This window comes from Tursiops truncatus, chromosome 8, assembly GCF_011762595.2.
Source record: "Tursiops truncatus isolate mTurTru1 chromosome 8, mTurTru1.mat.Y, whole genome shotgun sequence".
NCBI lineage: Eukaryota > Metazoa > Chordata > Mammalia > Artiodactyla > Delphinidae > Tursiops > Tursiops truncatus.
This window is the reverse complement of record NC_047041.1, coordinates 5,552,402-5,579,359: the sequence shown is the minus strand read 5'-3', so window position 1 is coordinate 5,579,359 and position 26,958 is coordinate 5,552,402. Positions and strand designations below refer to the sequence as shown.

The 26,958-nt window shown below is 46.3% G+C and overlaps 1 protein-coding gene across 3 annotated transcripts in view; it reads left to right on the top strand.

The window, feature by feature from the left end:
• FLI1 (Fli-1 proto-oncogene, ETS transcription factor) overlaps positions 1-26,679 on the top strand; it is a 113,028-nt gene extending 86,349 nt beyond the window's left edge. For 2 of the 3 annotated variants that reach the window (XM_019941642.3, XM_073807995.1), the window contains 4 exons: positions 19,945-20,010; positions 21,655-21,714; positions 23,582-23,629; positions 24,695-26,679. In XM_019941642.3, the coding sequence (XP_019797201.1) occupies positions 19,945-20,010; positions 21,655-21,714; positions 23,582-23,629; positions 24,695-25,224 (704 nt within the window). In that variant the 3' untranslated portion in view covers positions 25,225-26,679. The remainder of the gene's footprint in view (positions 1-19,944; positions 20,011-21,654; positions 21,715-23,581; positions 23,630-24,694) is intronic. The other variant, XM_033861809.2, reaches the window with a different exon arrangement.
• Positions 26,680-26,958: the final 279 nt, after the last annotated feature.

Sequence of the window (26,958 nt, the reverse complement as noted above, 5' to 3'; positions counted from 1 at the left end):
CAGGTGCTGGCATCAAGCACAAAAGAAAGAGTTGAAGAGATAAATGCTTCTATGAATGCTTCTTCAATGTGCTTATCAAATGAGTATGTCTTTTTAGTTTAAAATGGCATAATCATCTTTCCAGCTTGTCCCTTGAAAACAATTGCACTCTCTAAGGGTTATTGGTGCCCAAGAAGTAAGGCTAGATTTTAAAAATTCATTTGTAGCAGTTTTTAAGCTTTTTCCGAAATTAAATATTCTATGGTCACAGATTGGACCGAGCTAGAACAATTATGCTCTCTCTACCGGATACCAAGGCTAATGCACTTAAGAAAATAAATTAGAATGGAAGCAACTGCTACCCATTTTCAATGCAGCCGCCACTGTCATATGTATAGGATTCTGCAATGCCTCAGACACTTTCACGTGCTTTGCCTCTGCTTTTAAGCCCGGCAACTTCCCCGAGAGGTAGATTGAATTAGCCCCATTTTTCAGACAGGGAAAGTGAGGTTCAGGACTATTAAATGGCTCCCTGAAGGGCACACAGCTATTCAACAGCAGAACAAGGATTCAAACCCAGGGTGTAGGATTCAAAATCCCTTACTTCAGATAGTCTCCCTGACAAACACAGCCTTTCCCTTCTAGCTGGCTTTTCATGAAAGCAATACCTTGCCTAAATGTCGTGTGGGTGGAGATGTAAATTTTTTCCATTATTTTTCTCTGTCCCTGCAGTTTTTCTACTAACATCTCCATCCACATCCCTGCACTATCCTCTCCTCCCAAAGATGAATTCATACATAACCCCTGCTTGGCACTACCCTCTATTCCTAACTGCACAGAGAATGAGCTGGAGAGCTTTTTAAAATTACTGATGCCCTAGGAAAATATTGTATGACTCCACTCATAGGAGGGACCTTAAATGGGCAGATTCACAGAGACCAGAAAAGTAGAATGATGGTTGCCAGGGGCTGGAAGGAGGGAAGAATGGGGAGTTATTGTTTAATGGGCCCAGCGTTTCAGTTTGGAAAGATGACAGAGTACTGATGGTGATGGCTGTGCAACGTGAATTATTTAATGCCACTGAAATGTACACTGGAAGATGGTCAAAATGGTAAATTCTATGTGATATATGTTTTACCACAATAAAAACTGCAAAAGCACATGAAAAGATCTCAACACCACTAATTATTAGAGAAATACAAATCAAAACTACAATGAGGCATCACCTCACAGCAGTCTGAATGGCCGTCATCAAAAAGCCTACAAATCATAAATGCTGGAGAGGGTGTGGAGGAAAGGGAACCCTCCTATACGGTTGGTGGGAATGCAAATTGATGCAGCCACTGTGGAAAACAGGATGGAGATTCCTTAAAAAACTAAAAATAGAGTTACCATATGATCCAGCAACCCATTCCCGGGCATATATCCAGTAAAGACAAAAATGCTAATTTGAAAAGATACATGCACCCCAATGTTCATAGCAGCACTAGCTATAGTAGCCAAGACAGGGAAGCACCCCAGGGGTCCATCAACAGATGAATGGATGAAGAAGATGTGGTACATACGTACAATGGAATATTACTCAGCCATAAAAAAGAATGAAATAATGTCATTTGAAGCAACATGGATGGACCTAGAGATTATCAAGCTAGGTGAGGTAAATCAGTCAAAGAAAGGCAAATATTATATGATACCACTTACATGTAGAATCTAAAAAGTAATACAAATGAATCTATTTACAAAACAGAAACAGATTCAGACATAGAAAACAAACTTATGGTCACCAAAGGGGAAAGGGGTGGGGGAAGGGATAAATTAGGAGTATGGGATTAACAGATACACACCACTATGTATAAAATAGCAACAAGGATTTACTGTATAATACAGGGAAAAATATATATATATATATCTGAAAAAAATACAACAGAAGTAAAAATAAAAAATGTTTTAAAATACTGATGCCAAGGTCCCAGACACAACCAACTGATTCAGAATCTCTAGGAGTGACAGCTGGGCGTTGGGAATTGTTTCAAGCTCTCCCCGTTACTCTTAAACCTGCAGCCAAGAGTGAGCAGTGCTGACCTACACGGCAGACAGGAACCAGAAAGAGGAAAGGGAGACCCGTCTCAGAGCCACCCAGGTTGTCTTGGAGACACACTGGGAGGTTGATCTTTATCTTTCCTGGCCCCAAACTGACCTAGAAAAGACAGAGCAGGACCTCATGCTATACTAATGGAAGAGCAGGTTGAACTGACCACTGGATTATTAGTTCTTTTTCATCCTTGTCATTGATGAGGTTATAATTTGTATTGATATTGATTACAACAGCTTTACATGAGTCCATCCCTTCAGCTCTCAGAAATCCCATTCTTATATGTTCTCATCGTGTGTATCTAAGTAGTCATTGGGATTGGTGTTGGTTACCTGATCTTATCCGGAGAGCACTGGGGTTCTAGAAGTTAAATGGCCATTCCAAGTATTGGGTTGGCCAAAAAGTTCGTTCTGTTAATGAATACATTGTTCAATAAAGTTCTTGGTGAAAATGAAAGATGTGTCTTATTTTTGCTTAAAACTGAACGAACTTTTTGGCCAACCCAATACGTGGGAGTCCCGGGGCCCGGACTGAGGATTCTCTAAACCTCGAGCTCCGACCTCCATGCCCAGGGATGAGTGTGTCCGCCCGGGATGCAGGTCAGAGCTCCACCGTGTTTCTGGGCAGCCTTGCTCTGGGCCCTGCCAGCGCATCCCCTGGACGGGCAGCAGCGCTCTGCTTCAGAGCTGCTTTGCATCCTAAACCCTCATTTCCTTAGCTCCTTGTGCTGGATCTGTTTAAATACCTCTGAGTCTCCAAAAGTCAGAGGATACTGAGCTCCTTGTTTATTAACTCCTGGAACTCATAAACCGGCCCGTGGAAGCTGAGCCTCTAGCCCCCGCCCGGGAAGCCTTTCAGGACCCGCTGTGAAATGCAAACCCACGCAGGTCACCTGCGGCCGGGGGTACAGCCCTGGCCTGCAGTCACCTGGGCTAATGGATAAAAAGTCTGTCTTCTTGAACGCTGAGTGTGGGAGAGAGAGGGGGAGAAACCACCTTTCCATGTCCTTCAGAGTGAAATGCCTAACCGGTGCTGAAGATTATGCTAATGAGAGCCCTGCTTCTTGCAAGGAGATTTCCAGATGGCAGGACCTGTGCACATAGCCGGGACCACGGTTCTGCAGCCCTTCACTCTCTGCCAAGCGTTTGCACATCTATTACGTCGTTTGCACCCCTCACCATCCCCGTGAGCTGGCAGGGCTGATATTATTATTATCCCCGTTCTGTAGATAATGGAAACAAGGCACAGAGATAACAGGGTCCGTTTGAAGTCACCCAGGTCTTAGGATAGAGCAGGACTCCAACGTAGGTCTTGCTGTTCACTCCTCCCTCCAGGCTGCTTCTCACCTCATCATCTCAACATATTTCATTCAAGCATCTGACATCTTTTTAAAAAATTTATCTTTTTGAAGTATAATTGATTTACAATGTTGTGTTCATTTCTGCTTCACAGCAAAGTGACTCAGTTATACATATACATACATTCTTTTTCATCTTCTTTTCCATTATGGTTCATCACAGGATATTGAATATAGTTCCCTGGGCTATACAGTAGGACCTCGTGGTTTATCCATTCTCTATATAATAGTTTGCATCAAGCATCTAACAAACATCTTAAACCTTCTTTAATTAATGCTCTCCATTTCCCCAAGGCAGGTATTTATCTCATATCTCAGCCTTAGAGCATATTGGTTCAAAACCCAGGCTCTGGACTCAAACAGGCTGTGTGACTTTGGTCAAGTCACTTACTTTTTTCTGCCGCAGTTTCCTCACGTATAGAATGAAGGCAATCTTAGTGCCCCTTCAAGAGGGCTATTATGCTTAGAAATCACTTACCAGGGCATCTGATGCACCAGGAAGTACACAATATGCTTGCTCCATGGATTACAGCGGTAATTAGGATTTTATCACAAAATCATTAGAATGTTCTTGAGGGTTTACCACATGCTGACACTACGCCCAGGGTTATGAAAGACACCATATCAGATGGCGTGGTAACACCGTAGATGAGATGGCCAAGTTGTTTAAAATCTTATTTGGGAGAGTCACATATGGAACGATTAAGGAATAATATGAAACTGCATATATAATCAAAATGCATGTGACCTACAAGAAGTTCCCTAAGAGAAATGAAGGGAAGAAAAATCATTAAATGTTAAAGTGGACCATCCACTCCAAACCTTTCATGGAACAGAGGCGATAGGAGGCCAGGGAAGGCGTGGGTTCCCCCAAGACCACACAGGAAGGGAAGGGCTTCTCTCAGGACCTTAGTCAGGACTCGTGCCCTCCTCCACCCCGTTCACGCATCTCTTCATTTATTAAGAACCTACCACATATGGGACGCTAGGCTGAGCTTCGGAAACGTGGTACCCAGCCAGCTCCCCTCAAGAGGATGTAGTCAGAGATACAGATGGGCCTGTAAGTCAGTGCTGCGTATTGACTACGGCTGCTACAGCACCACCTCTCGGCACTTTCCCCTGCATTTTCATCGCCTGTGGGGTGTCCTTGATGATTTAATGACAGAGGTCGTAGTGAAAGATGGGAGGCCTCTGGAAGGACCCAGCACGGTGGTGCTGGAAATGGGTATCGAATGAAGGGAAGGTGGGCATCAAAGACCCAGCATGTCTGGATCTATCCTGTGCGGGGGCTGCGTGTGCTCGGGCTGGGTTTGGGGGACGGGACCAGGTGGGCTCCCGTGGGTATACCTGAGTGTGCCCCCTGGGAACACCAGGGCCTGGGTATGTGACGCGAGCATGATGGGGGAGCCTTGGGTGGGACTCTTAGTGGTTTAGACGAAACCGAAAGACGGGTATAGTGTCCCTGTGTGACAGGAAGCTCAGCAAAGGAGCCAGGGATTTGCTTCAAAATAGTCAGGGCAGGGAGGGGGCATGGGTGGGGGGAGAGCTGAAGTCAGGTTGACCATGAGTTCATGCTTGTTAAAGCCAAAGGGCCCTTTGGGGTGCAGTAGACTTTCCTCTCTGCTTTCCTACATCTCCACATTTTTCCATGATTTAAAAGATGCCCCGAGAAGTTTTGCTTTGATGGAGAAAATGTAGATGCGTGCAGAATGTGGATTCCTGTGCCCTGTGTGTGTGGCAGTGAACAAGGGTGGCAGGTTGGGGGCCCAGCCTGGGGGGTGGGCTCGAGGCAGCAGCCTGAGTCAGGGTCTCAGGGGGTGAGTGCGTGTTGGGCGGGGCCTTGGGCCGTGTGCGTATTGCCCTGTGCGGGATGGCCAGTGCGGGTTGGTCTGGAACACGTGTGCCTGAGGAAAAGGCCTGTAATGCTGTGAGGTAATCGCCTGTTATTTTTAGGGAGTAAATAACATCTCTCATGGAGCAGGTTATGTGGCTCCACGGGCTCTGTCTGTGTCCGCTAATGTGCACTTAAAATTTGAGGGTATTCAGGCCTCCCAGGAGAGCCTGTTAAGAACTTTGTCATTATATGTTTTTCCTTTATGATGAACTACCCCTAATCCATTTTTAGCAAAAGCAGGGATGATTGCTGAGTGTGTGAGTGTGTGTGTGTGTGTGTGTGAGTGTGTGCTGTTTCTGTGTCCAAAGGCAAGATTTATGATTATAGAACAGACAGTAGCTTGCTCTCTCCGTTTTATTTTTTTTTAATTGTTTTCCTTTGAAATTCCAGACTTAATGTTTTGTCTGCTTTCAATCTGACCCTCTTTGGAGAGCTACATGTTGTGTGTGTGTGTGTGTGTGTGTGTGTGTGTGTGTGTGTGTGTGTGTGTGTTTTCACCAGAGAGAGATTGAGAGAGCGAGAAAGAGAGAGAGAAAGAGAGAGAGAGTGCTGGAAACAAAGAATCTTTGTCTGTAAGCTGTAGCAGGCAGGAAACCCCAATCCCGAGGGAGCTGAGCCAGCCAGCCCTGTCCTGGAGTCAGACTCCAGCTCTCTGAATTCAATTTGACAGCTTGTCTGGGACACTTTCTAAGTAACCATTATCCTTCCTTTCTCTGAGTAAAAGAACTGTTATTTTGTTCCGTGGGTGTGCTGTGTGCGCTGTTACCGCATGTGTGGGTTCCACAGCGACTAGAACACACTCTCTCTAAATTATTGGAAACACTTAGCCTGTTTCCTAAGACAAGTGTAAATTTGTTCCAGGATAACGATGCAAACGGCTTTCCGTGTTGCACGTTAGAGGCAGGTAAAGGGATTTCGCTGGGGCATTTTGTTTAGTCCCAGTTACGGCACGAATCCCCTTATTTGAAGGAGCTCTTCCATCTCAGGAATAATTCAAATTGTGTACGTTTTATTCCTTCGAAGATTTTTTTTTGAAATATATATAAATATATCTTCCGATGATCGTTCCCCTCAGTTTCTGTGTTTGATTGATTAATTGATAATTTTTAAAGAAATCTACCACCATAGGTCTCTCTCATCTCGGGGAGGGAATTCCAAGGTAGGTGGGTGTCAGCCGTGAGCCCCCAGGGTTTGAGACAGGCAGGCACAACTGGGTGACCCCCTGCAGTAAAGCAGGCACTGCTCTCCTTTCTCCAGCCACTCACATCAGTTGACTGCCGCAACCTCATGAGGGATCGTGAGGCAAAACCCGCCCTTTCCGGAGTGTGCAAGTTTGCAGGCTGTCCAGGTCCCGCCAAGCAGGATGGACAGAGGTACCGTCCAGCGCGGCCTGGGTCACTTCGGGGTCTGGGTGGAGTGACAGCTTGGCCAGCAGCACAGTTTTTACCCATTTAGGTTCCGACCAAAAAAATGTGTCCTTCAAATGTGAATGGATTCCTGTCTAGACCATTTCAAACAGAACTTTGAATGTTTCCCGTTCTCCCATTGCCTGACATACCATCCTTGGCTGTCTCGCTGCCACCCCAATCCACACCCTATGAGCCACACTCACTCTTGGTGGCCCAGGTCAGACGATGTCTCCTCAAACACCCCTGCCCCACGGCGCTTTGCTTGTACCCACTGTCTTCCCAGTGAAGCATCCGACAGAGTATATCCAACAGCCTTTGGTCTTGCAAGACCTGATGCATCTTGGAGGCAGGGACAGTGCCTTAGAAAAGGCCATGTATGTGTGTATGGATGGATGACGGATGGATGGTTGGATGGTTGGATGGATGGATGGATGGAAATTATAGACAAATTGCCTTAAACTACTCCCCAAGGACTTACTGTAAAACTCACCCTTCGTGATGTTTCTAAATCCAAGAGTGATGTTTTGGCCTCGTCCACTGCAAAGATGGGCTCAGGACTTGCCTTTCCCTTTCTGCCACAATTTCCCCTTCATTTGACCCCAACATTATTCCTCCCAGGCTGTGATTGGTCCCACCCAGAAGTAGAGGGAAGAGCTTGCCGAGAGCAGATTTCAGTAACAAGGTGATGGTTCCACATCACCGCCTTTTGCCCCATTTTTTATCAGCTTACACTCCCCTTGGAGGCCCTTCAGATTTGGGTCCTTTTGCTACGGGTGCCACTGAGAAAGAGGCCAAGGACAGGACCAGGACAAGGGAAAGTCATATTGCAGGAAAGGTTAACTCCTGCTCGTTCAACCCTCCTTTCCTTACCTTTCTTATCAACCCCCCCCCCAACCCCATAACGATAACAACTGCCATTGATTGAGGGCTTATTCTGTGCCAAAAACTTTTCTATTCACTTCATTTTTACGCTTCCTAACCACCTTATGTAGTTGGTATGATTATTATTCCCACCTTGCATATAAGAAAACTGGGGCACAGGTGCGTTAAGCTCAAATGACAACGCTAGTAGGAATCAGAAAGCAGCACAGAGCCTGTTACCGCAGCCCACTCCCCACCCAGGCAGTGCCAGGCCCCCAACTGCATCTCCCTCTTCCATCCAGCACAACATGGAACGGCCCATTTCTTCCAGGAAGCTGATGTCATCTAGTTGTTAAGATGATATGGTGAGATTCACTGATTTCTGCTATGGTCCTCAACTCATGACCCTCGCTCAGGGTACTCGGTTCTTGCATTTCAAGAAGCATATTAGGTGGCTTCACAGATGTCTTTTTCTTTATTGTGCTTTGTAATTTACACAACATTATACATTTTGTGTGTTTAATATTATATTTTTAAAAATCAAAGAAAGAAAGAAGAGATTTAGAAAAGGAAATGTTATCCTGAGTAACACTCTGTTGATCAATAAGGATTGCAATAAACGTAACTTAAAAAAACAAGGGTGGTGGATATTAGCTTGATACATCTAGTTGTGAAATTTCCTCAAATTACAAGAGGTAGGCAAGGCCTTGCCTCAATAAGCTTCACTGACCCATGGCTCTCCAGGAAAAGGAAGGAGATCAGCATCACCTGGACCATTTTAAAGACACAAGCCAGGCTGCTCCAGCATCCCAGCCTACACCCCCTTCTCCATCCATAGGTGCCCTTGGTTGGCGAAGTTGGAGCTGAGTGTTCTGAGAGTAGGCGTCTCCCACTGCTTATGAAATTCTCGCCCCACACATCACCCCACCACCGAGAGCCAAGTTTCACTTGAATACTTAACAGAGACAAAATGTGCCTTCGTTGCTCTGCATGGGCATCCTTTCTGCCATTGCACCATTGGTCTCTCCTCTTCCCTGTGCCAGCAGGCATCCTCGCCCCTGGTATTGTTCCTGGCTGCTTCGAAGTGCCCACTTTGGCCTTCCTGCCCCCTTGGGCATCTTTCGTCATGTTTATCAAAACTGCTCTTCCATGCTTCCTCGGAGAATCTGATAGGCGCCACCGTGCTCTGCAACGTCAGTGAAGGTGACAGCGAAAACATGAACCCTGCTGCACCTTAATAAAGAAAAACGCTTTATGTAAACCTCAGAGCGGGAGGGGAAGAGGTGCAAGGCTGTGGGAAAGGTATTTGGGGCCAACTTGACCTCCAGAGCACCCCTGCAACTGGACTCGGCCAGACAGCTGCTCCACCCGCCAGTGCCAGGGAGGGGTGTCCCGGCGGTGGACACTCGGTGGGTGAGGTGGAGTGCCACCACAGCTCCACTAACTTGTCAGTGGCGTTTCACACTTACTGAGTGGGCCGTTTGGGTTTTGCATTTCCAATTCATCTCCAGACTCTTGACTATTATTATTTTAGCCCTCCCGTCCCTACCAGGTTTCACTTTGACTCAGACATATCATCCCATTCCAGATTATAGAGCTCCGACTCAAAATGAAATTGGCCTTGGTTGATGTAACTCTATTTCCATGACCGCAGGGTCTTGGTTTGTAATAGAAGCTGGAAGTGATGGCTGTTAGCTGTGTTGAGGAGTGGGGGTCCCAGAGTACTCTGGGAAGAAAAGGCGAGGTCCACAAGTGCTCTAGGTAATCCACTGGTGGCCACCTCCACACAGAATCTTCCAAATGCATTTGTTCTGCAAAATACACTGATTTTTAGAAATTCTACAGAGAGGTTGTTTGAGGGTCAGTAGTTACTGAAAGTATTTAAAAGAAGTTTGTTTATTCCCACGCTCGTAAACCAAACTTTTCTCCATCTTTCTTCCCCTCTCTCTCCCTCCCCTCTCCCTCCCCCCCTTCCCCACCCCAGAGAAAGAGAGAAGCTTTTCTCCTGCCAGACAGAGGTATAGGGACTTGGGGAATCTTCTCGTGAAAAGCCAGGGCATAGATAGCATCATTTGTTATCTTAAGATAAAAACCTTTCCCAAGTTCTTTTTATAGATGTAACATCATACTCTCTTCAGAGAAGCCCATATCTAAGATAATAAATAATTATTTCTCATGAAATATCCTTTTGAGAGAAGATAAAGTCTCTGAGGAAGAAATACTATGGTTAGAAACACTAACCCACATGGGCTTCTCCCCTCCAGCCTCAGAGATCTGTAAGCAATCCCATGTGAGGATCAATAAAAAGTTTAACACACCTCTGATGAAGTTCAAATTCGTGTGTTAGGCACATTTGAAAGAGAAAGTGGTAAATTACGCGAGATTATTACTTTATCAAAATCCAGGACATCCTTCAAAGCCCAATTCAAGTCCCACCCTCGTCAGGATACTTTTTCCTTACCCACAAAGACTACAGTCTCTTCTCAGGACCCTCTCTCAGTCACTAGCCATCAATGGACCTAATTACAGATTATCTTATCGTCTTTAATGGTGAGTTTTGTCCTGTATCCCTTTTTTCCAGCCCTGTAGATATTCAGTAAATAACATTGACAGCTGATAGATTCACTGGGGAAGGAAAATCTAGTTTGTCAATTTAATTAAATATTTACTCAATCCTTCTGCTTCCCTAAACAAAGAACCAGAAGAAATTAGCCTTGGTTGACACAAGAAAGATTAACTTCTTCCCAAGGAATAAAACTCTGGAAAAGAAAATCAGCTATAATCTTAGAAGACATTTGGAGTGTGTAAAGCATTTTCACATGCATGATCTCATTGATTCTCAAAAGAACCCTGTGAGGATTAAACAGGCTATTTGCTTTTCCAAATTCTTAAATTTTAGGAGAATCGTTTTTTCCCCTGTTGCGGATAGGTTGACAGATTCAGAGAGATTGTCACTTGCCTCAGTTCACACAGCTCATAACTGGCAGAGATGGGTGGGAAACCAAGGAGTTCTGAACCTCAATCTAGAGTCTTTTTCCATGGCAGTGAACTGTTTCCCTGTTTGGAATGGAATAAAGAGAAATCATGGAATTCCTTCCCATGAAAATCTTTAAGAGCCCTTAATAACACCACAAATGACCTTAGACTTGATAAGATTTAGGTACCCCTCTTCCAAAGAAATGAAAACCGTTCTTGGTATAACTATGAAAACTCTTCGAGCTTCAAAAGTCTTTGGCCTGCCCAATATCCTAGAGGAGTTGAGAGAAAGGCAGTTTTTCTGCTATGAGTCATACTTTCAATTTCTATTAAAATTCTTATATGGCCACATATGCTTTCTCTCAGGCTTTGGGCCTCCAGGCCTGTGCTAATTTGCATGTCTGGTTTAGATAATGACTGAAGTCCCCTCCAGCCTGAAAAGAAACCTCAGATTCTATTATATAAGTGAGACCACATTCCACCTGCCCAGAGTTGATGGTTGTCTTTAACTCCTGTGCTTTTTGATGTGTGGGTGCAGGACACAGAGGTGGGAGTGTTCCAGGGCTCACCTGCCAGGCCACAAAGATGGAGTGTTCCTTCAGGGAGAACTCACCTGTCCTCTTCTCAACCACACTGACCCCTCAGAAACGCCCTTTCCTGCAAAACGCTTCAGAGGCAGGTCAGAAACAAATCCTAGGAAGCGCTGGGATTTTAAGTTTCTTCATTTGAATGGCCTTCCTAAGTCAGTGTGATTCTAAGACAACAGAATTGGCAATTACCCGGATTCTAAATAGGCAAAAAACTGGTGAACTCTTTAATAGACTAAGCTCATCTCGCCTTTTACTATCTCTCACCCAGACATCAAAACGATACTGTCAAGTTTTTTAGCTTATTTTTTCGTCTTCCAACATAAAGTAATTCTCACAAGGTAAAGAGCTGCTAACGAGGGATTGCCTTTCCAGAAGGGCTTTGAAATCAGTGTTGGGCGACCCAGTCACTTTTCATAAGAAAATTATGGCACTGTGGAGAGCTTTATTTCCATAACATTAGATAGGTCAAGTCTTTGTTCAGATTGTGTTGTCAGCGAGGCCCTCCCTGTCCCAGCACTATCTGCTCCCCTTCACCTGTTTTCTTTTTCTCCATACCACTCACCACCTTCTTATATACGATGTCGTTTACTATTTGTTTTGAATGTCAGCTCCCAGAGCAAGGATGTATGCCTGGCCACCATTGTATTCTCAGCACATAGAACAGGGCCTAGCACAATTGTAGACATTCAATAAAATGTTGTTGAATGAATGAATGTGAGTGGGATGTGAGGTATTAGCTAAGCCCAATAGCTGGTGCTGGGAAGAGGAAGAACCTGGGCGCAAGAGAAGGAAGCAAGGTGATAAGATACAGTCTGTGTCTTCCCAGAGATGCTCACCAAGAAAGGGGCATAAGTGCACAAAGAATTACACCAGGAGGCTGAACAAGATGAGGGCAATAAACGCGAGACCTTCACCGGTGAGCCTTTGCAGAACTCTGGAAGAAAGATGCAGAAGCTGAATCATGCAACAGATGCAAGACCATCCCGTATCGCCAGAGAGTGAGGGCGACCCAGCTGAGGAACGCGGATGGGAGAGGATCAGATCCGGGCTCTCAGCAGAGCCCAGGGGGCTAAACACAGACTGCTTCTCATTCACCTTCAAGCCCTCTTACCTAAGGCAGCTGTTAGGTTTTCTTCTTCTGACCCAGAATCCTCTTAAACCTGAGGCAGATTTGACCCAGGAAGGCTGCAATTTAGTTGCGTCTGCATGGCCCAACATGGAGGGGAGTTTGGGCAAACACCCAATTAACTGAGTATAAATTGCTTTTCCACACAAGGCGGGCCCCCAAATCCCACTTTGAGGCCTCATCAAAATAAAGAGGTCGTTTAGACTCGTGTGTCGTTTAGACACAGAGCCCACGGGAGGGACGAACTCGAGCGAGGGTCCCGGCCTGGTGGGGAGCCTCATGAGACCGTGGCGAGGCTGTGCCCACAAGGGTGCCACTGGCCTCTCCAAATTCTCATCCTTGAAAGCCATCCATTCTTCCAGCATTTCTCTCACGTGTCCTTTCTTCCCTTTGCACGTGGAATGTCTTAAACAGTAGTTTTATTCTCCTCCACGCAGCGGGGCCGGCTCTGAGGCTGAGGGGCTGTTTGGATTCCAGGACAAGATCCTTGAGCAAAGGAAATCTGATCCAGGATGTTTTTTTTCTGTGCGTTCCAAGTTTAAGGAAAGCCTTCCCTAGATATTGCCCTCCTCCTGAGATCTCCGTGGAAGCCAAGATCCTCTGCTGCTCTTTAGAACATAAGATGCCCCTGAGGTAAAGGCCGAGCTACCCTTATAGACGGGGTTGAAAGGAGGTGAGGACCCAGCTTGGAGCTCCAGGGCTGGCTGGGCAGGGAGCTGGGGGAGCGGACCATCAGGGGAGCAGGAAGGATGCCGGGTGAACCCTCAGCCTGGTAATATACCAGCAGGCACCAGCCAGAGCCAGCTTCCCGGCCGGCGATTCTAAACTGGGATACAGGATAATCCATTTCTTCTTCTAAAAGAGAGCCAGAGTTTATTCTGATTTGGGAATCACTGATCTCGGAGCACAGGAATTATTCTTCCTTTTTTGCGCTTCTCTTCATTTTCAGGGCCTCCTCTAATGACTTTTGAACCTCAGTTCACCAAGGTCAGCATCTTAGAGGTGCAAACAAGATGGTATAGACCACGTGTGTACTGTGTATATTTTTAAGTTGCCATTTATTGAATGCTTATTTAATCCCCTTAACAATCCTATAAAGCATTTGTTATTAATCCTTTTTTTATTGTGGTAAAAGTCACATAATATAAAACATATTATTTTAACCATATTTAACTGTACAGTTCAGTGGCACTAAGTACATTCACATGGCTGTGCAGCTTTCGCCATCATCCGTCTCCCGAATTCCTCACCTTCCTAAACTGAAACCCTGTCCCCAGCAAACACGGCCTCCCCGTTCCCGCTCCCGCCGGGGCCCTGGCAGCCACCGGTATGCTTTCTGACTCTATGAATTTGACTATCCCAGGGACCTCGTATAAGTGGAATCAAACAGTATTTGTCTGCACCTCATGTATATTGGAATGCGTTTTTAAGGCTAACTTAGAGAAGCAGAACCTGGGGTTCCAAAAGAGGAACCCTTAGACAGAGATTGTTTGGCACAGTAGATGGCTGAGCTGGGGTCCCAACCCAGGGTGGACTGATTCTAAATGCCACATCGTAACCACCGACCTGCCCGAGAGAAAGGATGTCTGCACTAGGGCGTCCTCGCCCTCCACGACCTTCCATAGCCCGGGCGCCAGTCGCCTTTGCACAGCTTTGGAGGTAGGAGGCCAGGCCAACCGGTCAGACATCTGGTAGTGGTCGCCGGCAGGGGTCGTATGGAGACAGTGGCAGACGAGGGGCCGGTCCTGAGTTGAGAAGGTTCGGTAAGCAGGGCAGGCTGTCCCGGGTGGGCACCGCAGGAGGGAGAGCCCAGAGGGAAGCAGAATGGGGTTGGTGGCCAGTGGGGCCCTGCTTCTCCTCAAAGGCTGGGCCTCTTCTAACCCAGGGCCTCAGAGGGAGGAGGGGTTTGGAGGAACATCTCGTCCTCTGCCAGCAGCTAGGATGTTGCCCCCGTGTACAGGCTTCCCTGTATGGGGGAAAGTCTGGGCGATGCGTCTTCCTCCTGGCGGACTTGGCTCTTTTTTGGGAAGTTTGGGGCTTTGGGTTCAGGGTCCCCTTTATTAGAGCTTTTCTCCTTTGGCATCCTCAGTCTTCCAAGAAAAGAGGTCTGGATCGGACTGAGAGAAGCTTCTGCCCTGAGCAGGGGCGGCCTTGCCCGTTCTGCTGAAAGGTCTGCATTTAGAAGCCGGCCTTTCCGAGGATGAACAGGACTATAGGTACTGCCAACCAGAAATTCGAAGAGAAGTCTCAGAGAAAATCCATCTTTTTCTATCCAGTAATCGGGAGCACGGTCTAATGTCATACGGGATGAAGAGAGAGGCTTTTGTGCTGGTGTCTCTGCCTCTTTGGCCTCCAGGTGAGGGCATGACAAAGTGTGGAGCTGCGCATTGCCTGGGACATTGGGCTTTCAGACAGTGAACCGTCGGCATCCGAGCAGAAAGAGAGGTCTTTCTGGAGATGTTTGGCCAGGTTTCTAGGACCCGTTTAACAGCTTCACACAGAAGCTGAGTTAACGCTGGGACGTCTGCGAGAAAGTCACGTCCAGAGAAAGTTTTCCCCTTCCCACAAGGACTTTTCAGAAAAAAATCTCCATGCTAATATTTCTCCACCCCGGGAGGCTCTCCTGGAATCTAAGAGGCCATTTAGGGTCAAAGTCAGCCGCACCGGGCATCTCATGATGGAGATGCTGTTCAGACTGTTATATACTTGAAGCTGAATTACCCACAATGCCTGGCAGTGCCCAGATTCCCCAGAATAAGGCTCTGGTCTCTCTTTGCTTTGGCAAAAATTGATCTCAGGACCGCCTGAAACCATAAGCTCCAGGCAGAGCCCTTCTGGGAGGACTCCTCTGAAGAAGCATCACAGTAAGATTCGTCATCAAGCCAGGGGTACCAGCCTTCACTGAAGTAAAAAGTGAGGGTCAGAATAGGGGTACTTTTCTGCTGCTCAAGCGTCTGCCACCACCCAGAAGTTCTGAGACCAGCCGCTCTGTGGGTCTCTAACGGTCACATTTTTGCCCTCTGTGCCCTTGGCCACTCCCTTAAGTGTGTGTTTTGAGAAGTCAGTTCTCAGAAAGCAGACAGTATGCACCCTTTTCAGGGTGGGGGGGCCCAGGGCATGCTCAGGCTGCCTTGTGGCCGGGCACACCCCACTGGAGAGCAACCCACGTGCTGACCGGCAGCCGAGGGTCAGGGAGCTCTGGCACAGTCAGGCGTCAGGCCCGGGGAGGGAGAGTGTTTGTGCAGGAATATGAGTCGTTGGGTAGCTCCGGGTCCAGGATTTTCCATGTTGGTTGTAGACATATTTCTGTCTGTGTGTCTGGGACTAGAGCTGACCACACAGCTGAGTTCTCACTGGTGTGACTTTTAGGAGGAAAACAAGCCCTCGTTTCAACAATGACGTTGTTAAAACATATATGAAACAAAAAGCAGGCCACCTGAATGAATGGCGTGTAGCCCTGGGCTTCCTGTGGGGACAGGTCTCAGCCTACGCCCTGTCATACAGGGACTGTTGTCCATTCTGCTCAGAGGGAAACCAGGGTTAACAGTCTATAGTCATCCATCTCCCATCACCCAGACTGGAATGCCCTGAAGACTTCATTTAGTGGGGAGCAGCTGGGGTAGAGGCTTTGAATTCTCTCCAGCTAGGAAAAGAGTGAACAACAAGAGGAAGTGTGTATATTTAGCAAGAAGGAGAAAATAATTGGCCCAGTTATTCATTCATTCAACAAATATTTAGGGGGTGCTTATTCTGGGCTGGGTACTGTTCTAGGTGCTTGGTTCTATCAGAGAACAAAAGAGGGGTCCCTACCCTTATGGACCTGACGTTCAGGTGGGAGATGTGGACAATAAACATCATGGATTAATTATTGATTAAATTAGGTGATAAGTGGAAAAATAAGAAGTAGAGCAGGGTAAGGCGGATGGAAGCAGGAGAGGGGGGTTAATGTGTATTTGGTAGGGCTGGCAAATGTGTTTCTGGGTCTGAACATTTCAAGGTATTTAATGATGCAAACACAGTAATAATGTTACTTGCTAATATTTACCGAGTTTGATGCTGTGCTGGGCGCTGGGCCAGCTGTTTGCTTGGATATCTAATTTAATCTGCAAGGCTGCCCCAGTACTTCCAATCTCTAAGGCGGAATGCCAGACCTTAGCTCTTGATGCTGGCCTTCTCCATCTTCAGCTTTGTCTTTGCAGTAGGACTTACTCCAAAAACACTGGCTTTCATGTCAATCTTCCATTTAGGAGATGACCCCACAAACCCCAGGGCCCACAGAGAACGTTTGTTAAACTCCCCAGTAAATGGACCCAGGTGTCCTTTGTAGACTCAGGTGCCAGTGGCAGGATTTTCCATGCAGGTGGGTAGGAATGAAAGAGCACATGGGAGGGAGCCTTGTGGCCTTTGCTGCTCTGATTCTACACTCTGCTCCGGGACCCTCAGCTAAAGACGCCCGCTCACGGCACGGCCCGCTGCTGTTTATTGCTCAGTTAACTCCACAGGAGGACACAGTTCAGGCTGATGGCTGGTGGCCTCTCTGTTTCTGTCCCTTGCTTTTTTCACCTACTAGGGGACTTTAAGGTTGGTTGGGACCTCGAAAGTCCTCCCGGTCAGGCTTCCCCTCCCAACCCCCAAGGCATCACGGGAAAGATGGGGCTTCCAGACACTTCTCTGATAAAGCATCAACTTCCAACATGATTGGGCACTCAGAGAAAGATCCAGCCACCACCCGCCCTCTGTTGGTTAGAGGGAATTCTTCCAAGCATTCTCTAACTTTTGCCTGTCTGCAGTGCCCCCAGAGCTAGAATAAAAGAATAGGAGGAAAAGTTGGCAAGACGTCAAGGATAACTATAGCCCAAAGCCATAATTTGGACTAAGAAAAAAGGTTTTTCTGAACGAATATAACATAGCTTTAGAGAAGATGCAAGAGAGGATGGAAGCCTCCGGTAAACTAAGGATTGAGAAGAAACGCTGATTAGAAAACTCTGAGTCAGAGATATTATCAGTGCAGTAAGTCAGAAGTTAAGTCACACCAATTCCTGGAACTTAGCGATGTGCTTTTTCTCTTTCATGAATTTGTCACTTTCTATTCCACTTTCTGTTCCGTTCCTGCTAGATTCATCTCCTTCCCCCGGCACCCACCCCATCCATCCATCTTACACATCACCACGAGCTGCACTCTCCACCACACCCTGGGTCCGTGGTATTGCCACCTGCCCCAAGCCTCTCCTGGTTTCTTCCATGGCCTGTAATCCAGAGCCATTAAGCTGGCTGAGCGGCCGTGGACCTGGCCATGAACCTGGCCTCGGCCCTCTCTTCCGTGTCCCCCCACTGCAGTCCCACAGCCCCAAGCGTGGTTCCCCGCATCCGACACGTTAGCATCTCACTGCTCACTTCCGCCATATGCCCGCCGGGTATGCGCACTCTCTCCTTCCCAAAGAGGCCTCACTCTAGTCACCCCAGACCCAGTCACACTAGCCTCTCCCTCCTTCACTCCCAGTATCTCCAGCACTCCTTTGGTACACGACCCATATTTCTTCACAATCTGTTATCGTCTCCTATTTAAAGGCAAGCACTGGGGACTTGTGTCATATTCGTTCACATCCACTGTATAGCCAAACACACAATACATGGCAGAAATCAGTCCCAGATAAATTGCTGGAGGCCTAACCAGCATCCCCCTCCACCAAAGAGAAATCTTGGAAGAACCCGGCCTTTCCTCGAGGATACCCCAGCCTCGCACACACTCTGCAGACCCCTGCAAGACAGCCCAGAAGATACCCATGAGAATCTACAACCGCATCCCCAGCTTGAAAACAGCTTAGGTTCTTTGTTTGTTTTTGTTTTATTTTGTTTTTAAGCAAGCACAAGAATCTATTTGCAGGAGGAATTGTGAAAAAAAAAAAGTCAAAGAAAAATAAAAACAGACGACTCAAACGAGCCGAGCTTTGTCTCTCTTTTGCCCCCTTCCCTCCCCTTCCTCCCATCTGCATCCCCCTCACTTTCTGTTTTGCTTTTCATGCCAATTGCTAAAGACTGTAATTTTAAAACTGCACTGGCTTTTCCAGAGCCAGGAGGAATGTGCATCCGCACGTGGATTTTTCCACAAGGAAATCATTCCTGTCTTTTGGTTCTTCTTAGCCAGAAACAACAAGAACAAGCCATGGGACCAGCCGGTCCGTCTTTGCAGTTCTTATTCTAATTCGTTTGAGAGGCTCAGAAGGGGTGGAGGGGGATGGTTTGCGTTTCACCCCGCCTGACCGTTGTTTGATGAGGTTTGTGCTCCATTTGTTCAGATGTTTTTTATGGTTTCTTTGTTGTCCATGGAAAGACTTTGAAAGTCATCATTCTGTATCCTTAAGCTCTTCTGCTATTCCTGCTCCGTGTCTCAATGGGACTCACACCATGAGAAAGGAAAGGAGGATGTTTCCAGCCAGTCGGTTAAGCAATTTCTGAACGGGGTTAGGGAGGCATGTGTATTCTTTCAAGAAAGGGGTTGGGATCACAAATGTTCCATGTCAATGGAGTGTCCGCCAAGGCGATCTGGAAACCTCTCTGCACTTCCAGGCAGGAAGCATCTCTCCAGCCCCTCGTTTCTGGTTCCAGCCACATCTCTGGCTTTTTTCCTTTCTCTGTGGTCATTACCCAGCCCTCTTCACTATCAGCAAAAAAGCATGAGAGGCCGAGGAGAGCCCAGACGTGCCCACAGCATCAGTGTGCTGGAGTGAGGGGTTGGAGCCGCCACCAGGGTCCTCACTGCGAGACAGTCTGCCCGTGAGCCTTTAATCTGGACGTGACCCATCTCTCCAGAGCTGCTTAAAGGGCTTTGCTATACAGCTTCAGACATTTTTTTCTTGCTAAACTTAGATGATATTTGTAGAATGCCTTATAAGATGCTTCACACGTGCTATCTCATTTGATCATTACCTGTCTTCATCCGTTCCGGCTGCTGTAACAAAGTACCGTAGGATGGCTGGTTTACAAACAAAAGAAACAAACTTCTCACACTGCTGGAGGTTGGAAGTCTGAGGTCAGGGTGCCAGTGTGGTCAGGTTCTGGTGAGAGCTCCCTTTTGGATTGCAGACACCTGACTTCTTTTTGTGCCCTCCTATGGCAGGAAGCAGGCAGACATGCTAACTCTGTGACCTCTTCTTGTAAGGGCACTAATCCCATTCATGGAGGCTCCACCCTCATGACTTAATTACCTCCCAAGACCCCCGCATCCCAATACCATTCCACTGGGGGGATTAGACATCAGTGTATGAATTTGTGCAGGGGACACAAATATTCCGTTGATAACATCAGCACAACCCTGTAAGGTAGGTAAATCATGTAAATTTTTATTTCCGTATTTTAAAAAATTGAGGCCCAAGGATGTCTGGATTCATCCAAGGTCTCACAACAAATGATGGAAGGACAGAATTTGGAACCAGCCCTATGACTTCAAATTCAGGGTTCTTTCCATTACTTGGGCTCCCAATCAGTGTGTCAATGTTCCTTCCATTCATTCCCCTTTGTCCCAGGGGAAGAGTACACTTCTGGAATTTAGTGATGCTTGAAAAGTTATTGCAGAATTCTCCAGTCACTAAACGACAATCTTCACGCAATCTTTCTAAAGAGCAGGAGATGCTGATGTACCTCTATTTGTTTTTTCCATTAGACCCTTCCTATGACTCAGTCAGGAGAGGAGGATGGGGCAATAACATGAATTCTGGTCTCAACAAAAGTAAGTAAACGTCACCTTATTCTTTGGGAAGAAAACCTTTTTCTGAGGACGGGGTGGAGAACAGGGTCATAAGATAAAGGAGGAGAGGAGTGAGCATTTTGTTTTCCTGCTTTTTGAATGGCCATCAAAATTAATTGCCAAGGTAGGACCTGTCAGTGATACCTAGTCCTGGAAAGATGGGATTTTCACTCAGACCTGTGAGTTTTGTTTCATTGCATTTGGCCTTAGAATTTTTGAAGTTGGAAGCTTTCTCTCATGAAAAGGTCTGTATGAATGAAAAATCATCAGATTCGGACTCTGTCGTTTAAGTTACGACAATGACCCTCTATGGCTTTGCTTTTCTAATTGTCAAGATGGAGTTATACCAACATCTCTACCCCAATTTCATGAAAGGCCGAGAGGGAGGATAACCTGATGAGGGGATGGTAGGGGTCTGACACATCAATTTGTGCTGAAATCTGACCCAAAGTCTTCCATTAAGGGAGTAGCGGGAAAAACTGATTCATGTGGTCCCGACCCAGAATGTGTCAATCTTGCCATCTCTAGGAAGTAAAATATCAAACACAGAAATGGATGGTGAAGGGAATTCTTTCAAGAAAGAGGTTGGGACTGAAAACTAATGCCAGCAATAACCACCATCCCTTTTAATAATATGCCTTATCTGTTTACTCTGCCCCCAGCCCTTGGCCCTATGGGGCACACAGTGTTGAATCAGACATGGACCAATCTCTCAGGCAGGGGACAGGAGTCATGCACACATATAACTCTTTCCCTCTGGGCGGTATCAGGAAGACCAAGTGGACCTGGGGCCATATGATTTGGCTCTGCAAGGAGAGGCAGGATTTGGACCCGCAGCAGTGGGGCAGACTGGGCCTCCCAGGAGAGGTGGGGCCAGGGAAAGACATCAAGGCTGACATGTCTGACAATCAGGAGGACTTGGGTTCCTGGGGTTTAGGATGCACGAAGGGAAATAAGTCTGGAAAGGTAAGGAAGGGAGGGCAAAGATGCCAGGAAGATAGACCTCAATGCTTCAGTCGACAGTGAGTCACTAAGGTTTTTGGATGGTGGGATGTAGTGTTTTAGGCAGATGAAACTGGCCAGATAGCATTTGATGGGTCGGTGGGAAGAGAGAGAAGTGGTGAGCACGCCAGTCAGATGAGTCCATAGACGGTGCAAGAAGCAGTGCAGCTCTAACATGGAGACATGACGACAGGGGTGGAAAGGGTGTACCTAAGAGTTGCCATGGAGGGGAGCTCACAAACATGGACACGCAGGAGCAGGTGACCCGTGCTCAAATGTCACCTTCTCCTTCAGGACCTTTCTAAATTTTCATTAAAAATGAAATCCGCAGCCCCGATACCGTTAGACATGCTCTTCTACATACTTACTGCTTTTTATCATTGTCTCCCCATTAAAACAGGAATCACTAGTTCAGTGCTGGGTTCTCTAGTATCGAGAGCAGTGCTGGCACAGAGTAGATTCTGGATAAATATTTATAAAATAGAATGAATAAATGAGTAGCGTGAGCGAATGAATGAATGAGAAAGCACATTTGTCCTCCTTCCAGGGGGGGGCGTTGGACGAGGTGTTCCCCTCCCCTCGTGGAGAATGGCCCCACTTACCGTATTTCTCTTCTTGCTGCAGGTCCCCCCCTTGCAGGAGCACAAACAATGAGTAAGAATACTGAACAGCGGCCCCAACCAGGTACCTGTCCATGATGTGCGAACCCTCCTTTGCTTCCTATGTGGCCCTTGGTCCCACATGGTCAGCGGAGGAGGATTTAGACAATATACGGCATTTGTGTCTTTCATAGCATCCTATATTTGACACAATAATAGATCTGTGAATTGGGGACCTGACACTGGAATCACATAGAGACTCGTGGAATATCAGAGGTGAAAGGAGCCTGAAGATTAAAATGCCTCACATTGTAAAATAAAGAAACTGAGGCCCAAAGAGGTGAAGTGATTTGCGAAAAGCCACACGGCTGGCTTATGGGAGAACTAGAGCTACCATCCCAGACTCCCAAGTTGCTTGACCAAACGTTCCCTGTGGGGGATCTACTTAATTAAGGCAGAGGAACTGTTAAAACCATGGAATTGGAGACTCTTAGTATGGAAGGAGAACCTAGAGACATCTAGGTCTACAACATCCTCCTGTAACATCTCAGTCTTATGATTACCTCACCTCCACTTGAATACCTACAGCAACGGGGAGTTCACTACCTGGCTAGGCTCAATTCCACCATGTGAGCCAAAGTCCCCCTCCCTGTATCTTCCATTCAAGCTTTCCAGTTTGCCCTCAGGAGAGGTCTTCCTCCCATTCTCTGTGAAGGTCCTTCATGTACCTAAAGACAGCTGTTGTGCCCCTTCCAAGCCCAGCTTGGTCTTCTCTGTGGGACAGAGCTAAGAGTGAGCTCCAAACAAGCCACTGCTTTGGGATGGACAGACATTGTTTTCCATCTCCACTGAGGATAAGCGAGAGAAAGTTGACCTACATTTCCTCAGGAAGGCTGAGAATTTGCTGACTGTGAAACACAAGTCAGACAAAGAGGACTTGACATAGGGGATTTAAAGAATCCCCAACAACAACGAAATTAGACATTACCTGCCCCAAATATTTTAGTTGTCATACCGTGTGGATAAACAGGGGTAGACTAAGAGGGCTTAAGGACTCTTCAAGTTAATTTGTGGTTGTAAGCAAAACCCCCAAAATCGTGTCGATTTTTAAAATTATAATTATGAAAATTGTAAAGTATCAGACTTACGATAGCATGGCCAAGTTGCGATCCAGGTCTCCACCGTGATTCCCTCGCCTGAAAAAAAGAAGATAAACCTCACATAAGTCAATATTGCCAAGATTTCTTTTATGCCTAAACAATCACATAAGTTTTAAGTAAACTGAGATATTAAGAAGAATCATTTCATAGCTAAAATCCAAATTCTGGTTGCTGTTGACATTTCCAAGCTTAAAATCAGAGAAGGTTATTCTAGAAGGGAACTGGGGAATCCAGGAACCCAACCCATCATTTTGCAGATGAGAAAACCGATACCCAGAGATTGTCCGATGAGTTATTTAGTTTATAACTTTGCTGGGCTAGAACCCAGGCTGCTTGATTTCTGGGCATGTGTTTCTGCTACATCAGTAAAAGAGAGACGTGTAAAGTTGTCAGTAATAGTTAGAGCTATTAAAGTCCAGTCATCATTAGACTTCTTTAGGCCCATTTAATAAGCCATACTTCACCTTATTCATGACGATTGAATATTAGCTAGCTCCCTTCCAAGTGGTTTTACTATTCTGTTTTAGGTAATGACAGCATTACCTACAAATTTTAGACACCAAGTATGAAAAAATGATACTATTTCACGTTGTTTCTGTAATTACGGGGATAAAGACGGTAACTGGTCAAGATCTTTGAGGTCTGCAAAAAAAGGCAGTGCAATTTTCTGAAATCAGGCTTTCCTATGATATTGAAATAAAAGTGTAAACCCTTGGGGTATTGTCATTGTTAATGCTGTTGATTCTATCTTTTTAATAACAGTGAAGCAAATTTCCTTTCTTGTTTCCTTAGATCCATATCAGATCCTGGGCCCGACCAGCAGTCGGCTAGCCAATCCCGGTGAGTTTCCTTTGACCTGAGAGGTCGTCTTCCAGAATGTTCCATAGCTTTGTGTGGTCACAGGGACCTCCTAGGTGTCCTCAGTTCAGACACCTGACCTGGGAGTAGCATGTACTTCTTTCCTTGAAATGTTCGACCCCTGTTTCTCTGGTGCACACAGGAGAGGACAGGACTTGTCGTGATGGTGATAATGTCCGTTAGCTGGAGATGCTTCTGGACAACAAACATTTTAGCCCTGTGTATCTGCACTGAGGTTGAGATAAGTTTCAGTAGGGAAAGATGGGGGGTGGGGTACCAGGAAACAGTTCCAGCCAGCTCACGGCAATCTTCCTCACGTAAGTGAATACATATTCCAAATGCGCTTTAGTCTTGACTTTAGAAAGTATTGCAGCGTTATCTGGCTACATGAAAGAGGTTGCAACTAAAATGAACTTGACAGTGTATTTTAAGGGTCTGTGATTAAGCTAACTCTCAAGCGAGCTCTAAACGAAACTCACCTCCTGTGTGAGCTAATAGACCCTTGGCAATAGTGAGACGGGCACCCAGGGAATTCCTGCTGCCTATGTCTCCAGGCCGGTCCTGCTCAGAAGGCTGGGAACGCACCAGCTCCCTCTCCTCTGGTTTCCTCTCTGCCCAAGTTCTTCTCTGTAGAGCTTAGAGCCAAGAGCCAAGCACGAGGGCTTAAGGAACAGTCCAGGTCCCATCAGCCTAAAGCGTTGTCACACCTTCCCCCCGGGACCCTGAGGGACTTCAGCACTGAGTAAAGAGAAGACAGTGATTCAGGCCTTTGTAGAGGAAGAGAGTCAGCACCTTGCCCAGACGGGTGAGGAGTGGCTGGCCCAAAACCACACAGCTGGTTCTGGGCGAACGTCACCTGGCCCGGGGCAGATTAGCTTACCATCTAACCTTGCTGATCACACCAGCGTCAGGGGCCAGTGGGCTCTGACCGTAAAAATAAATCAAGGGATTCTTAACCAGGGTGAGAGGACCCTTGCACTTCGGAAATTAGGTTCTGACTTCCCAGGCTGAGCCTCTGTTTCCTCCTGTCTGCCTCACTGCCTGCAGGGAGCGGGCAGATCCAGCTGTGGCAGTTCCTTCTGGAGTTACTGTCGGACAGCGCCAACGCCAGCTGCATCACCTGGGAGGGGACCAACGGGGAGTTCAAAATGACGGACCCCGATGAGGTGGCCAGGCGCTGGGGGGAGCGGAAGAGCAAACCCAACATGAATTACGACAAGCTGAGCCGAGCCCTCCGATACTACTACGATAAAAACATTATGACCAAAGTGCACGGCAAGAGGTATGCCTACAAATTTGACTTCCACGGCATCGCCCAGGCCCTGCAGCCACATCCCACCGAGTCGTCCATGTACAAGTACCCTTCGGATATCTCCTACATGCCCTCCTACCACACCCACCAGCAGAAGGTGAACTTTGTCCCTCCCCCCCCGTCCTCCATGCCGGTCACTTCCTCTAGCCTCTTTGGAGCAGCGTCACAGTACTGGACCTCCCCCACGGGTGGCATCTACCCCAACCCCAATGTCCCCCGCCACCCAAACACCCACGTGCCCTCACACTTAGGCAGCTACTACTAGACGCTTCATCACCGGTGGCCTTCTCGCTGAAGTCCCCCTCCTCACACTTCTTGTTGGACATACGTGGCCTTGAAGAGAAAACAAAACTGGATGCTCTCTCTTGTTGGATAGAACTTGTGTACCTGTTCTTTAAAAACGATTCTTTTTTTTTTTTTTTTAACGTTGGTAACTCCTGCTTCCTCTACCTTGAACAAAGAGATGGATAACTCCATGGGCCAGTATGCCAGTTGCAAGTCTCAGGCTCCTGTCAGCCTACGAGTTGAATATTTAGATTACTTGGAATAGTTGTGTCATGGTTCTGGGAAAGAAACCGTAGATTTATACTTTTAGGACCAAAGCAGTTACTTATCAACACACGGGTCTCATCTTGGACCTTGAAGGGTTCATAGGATAAAGAATCATGGACTTAACCAGTTATGCTCTGGTTTGAGACTTAGTGAAAATAGAGGCAGGAAGCTTATCGTCTTATCTTAGGAAGACCTAACTCAGTGGATAGCAAACTGGAACATTGGTTGTAAGGCTAGTGAAGTTTTCACCCAACTGGAATTTCAGAGAAAGAACAAGTGTGTATTTAAGAAGCCACGGGCATTGCAAAATCTTTCTCAGTGGGCAGTAAATATGCACTAGGCTGACCATTCTCTCTGGAAATAGTCAAGATATGAACTAAGAAATGTTAATGCAAATGCAGACATTCCTGAAAGCCAGAGAGTTAAATAACTTTTTTTTTTTTTTTAAATAATGACAGTGGGTCCCAGAACTTTGAAAAGTCCTAGGGATTTCTAAACACAAACAGATTCGCAAGTGCTGTGCGCTTGTCAGATCAGTCCAGGGTCCACCAACCAGAAGGCAACTTACTGTATAAATTATGCAGAGTTATTTTCCTATATCTCGCAGTATTAAAAATAAATAATTAAAAAGTGAAAAAGAGTAAAGAAACGAGTTGACCTCGGTCACAAATACAATGTTACTATCAAATCAGTCGTTATTTTTTTTAATGTAATTTGTACATCTTTTGTCAATCTGTACATTTGAGCTGTTTGTATGTTTTTTATAGCTGGTTTTTAAAAAAGCATAATGTGACTTATTGCGGAAAAGAACACAGGACGTTCAAGTCACTGACTTACTAGAAAGAGAACCACTGGTGTTGTTATTTAACAAGTGAGCAGAAGCAAATCAAGGCAAACTCTTTAAACCATTCCTGCTTTGGAGATGTTTGTAAATAACCGAACTGCAACAATCATAACTTGGAAAAGAACAACCAAACTTTCCCTTGTGCGTACAAGGGATCTTCCTGCCTTATATAAGCAATATATTTTTTAGATATTAAAATATATATAATTTTGCAGGTAATCATTGACTTTTTTAAACTATATTAAGTGTTAAGCTGACAACTGTCAATGAAGACTATGTTGTACAATAATTTGACTAAATAAATTGTGCCTTTTTCTCTCAGAACCGAGGACACCGTTTTCTTATTTACAACCAGCATTCTCTCCCCTGCCCCCACCAGGTCCAAGGGTTTTCCCAGGGGAAGTTTCCTACTGACGTCTTCTGGCACCATGAAAACTTTTTCACATGTACATACAGCAGAAAGTCTAGGATCAATTCGGTTTGTATTGCTGTTTGTATTAGTCAGGGTTCTCCAGAGAAACAGAACCAATGGGATTTATACGGAGATTTACTATGAGGACTCGACTCATGTGATTCTAGAGGCTGAGAAGTCCCCCGGTCTGC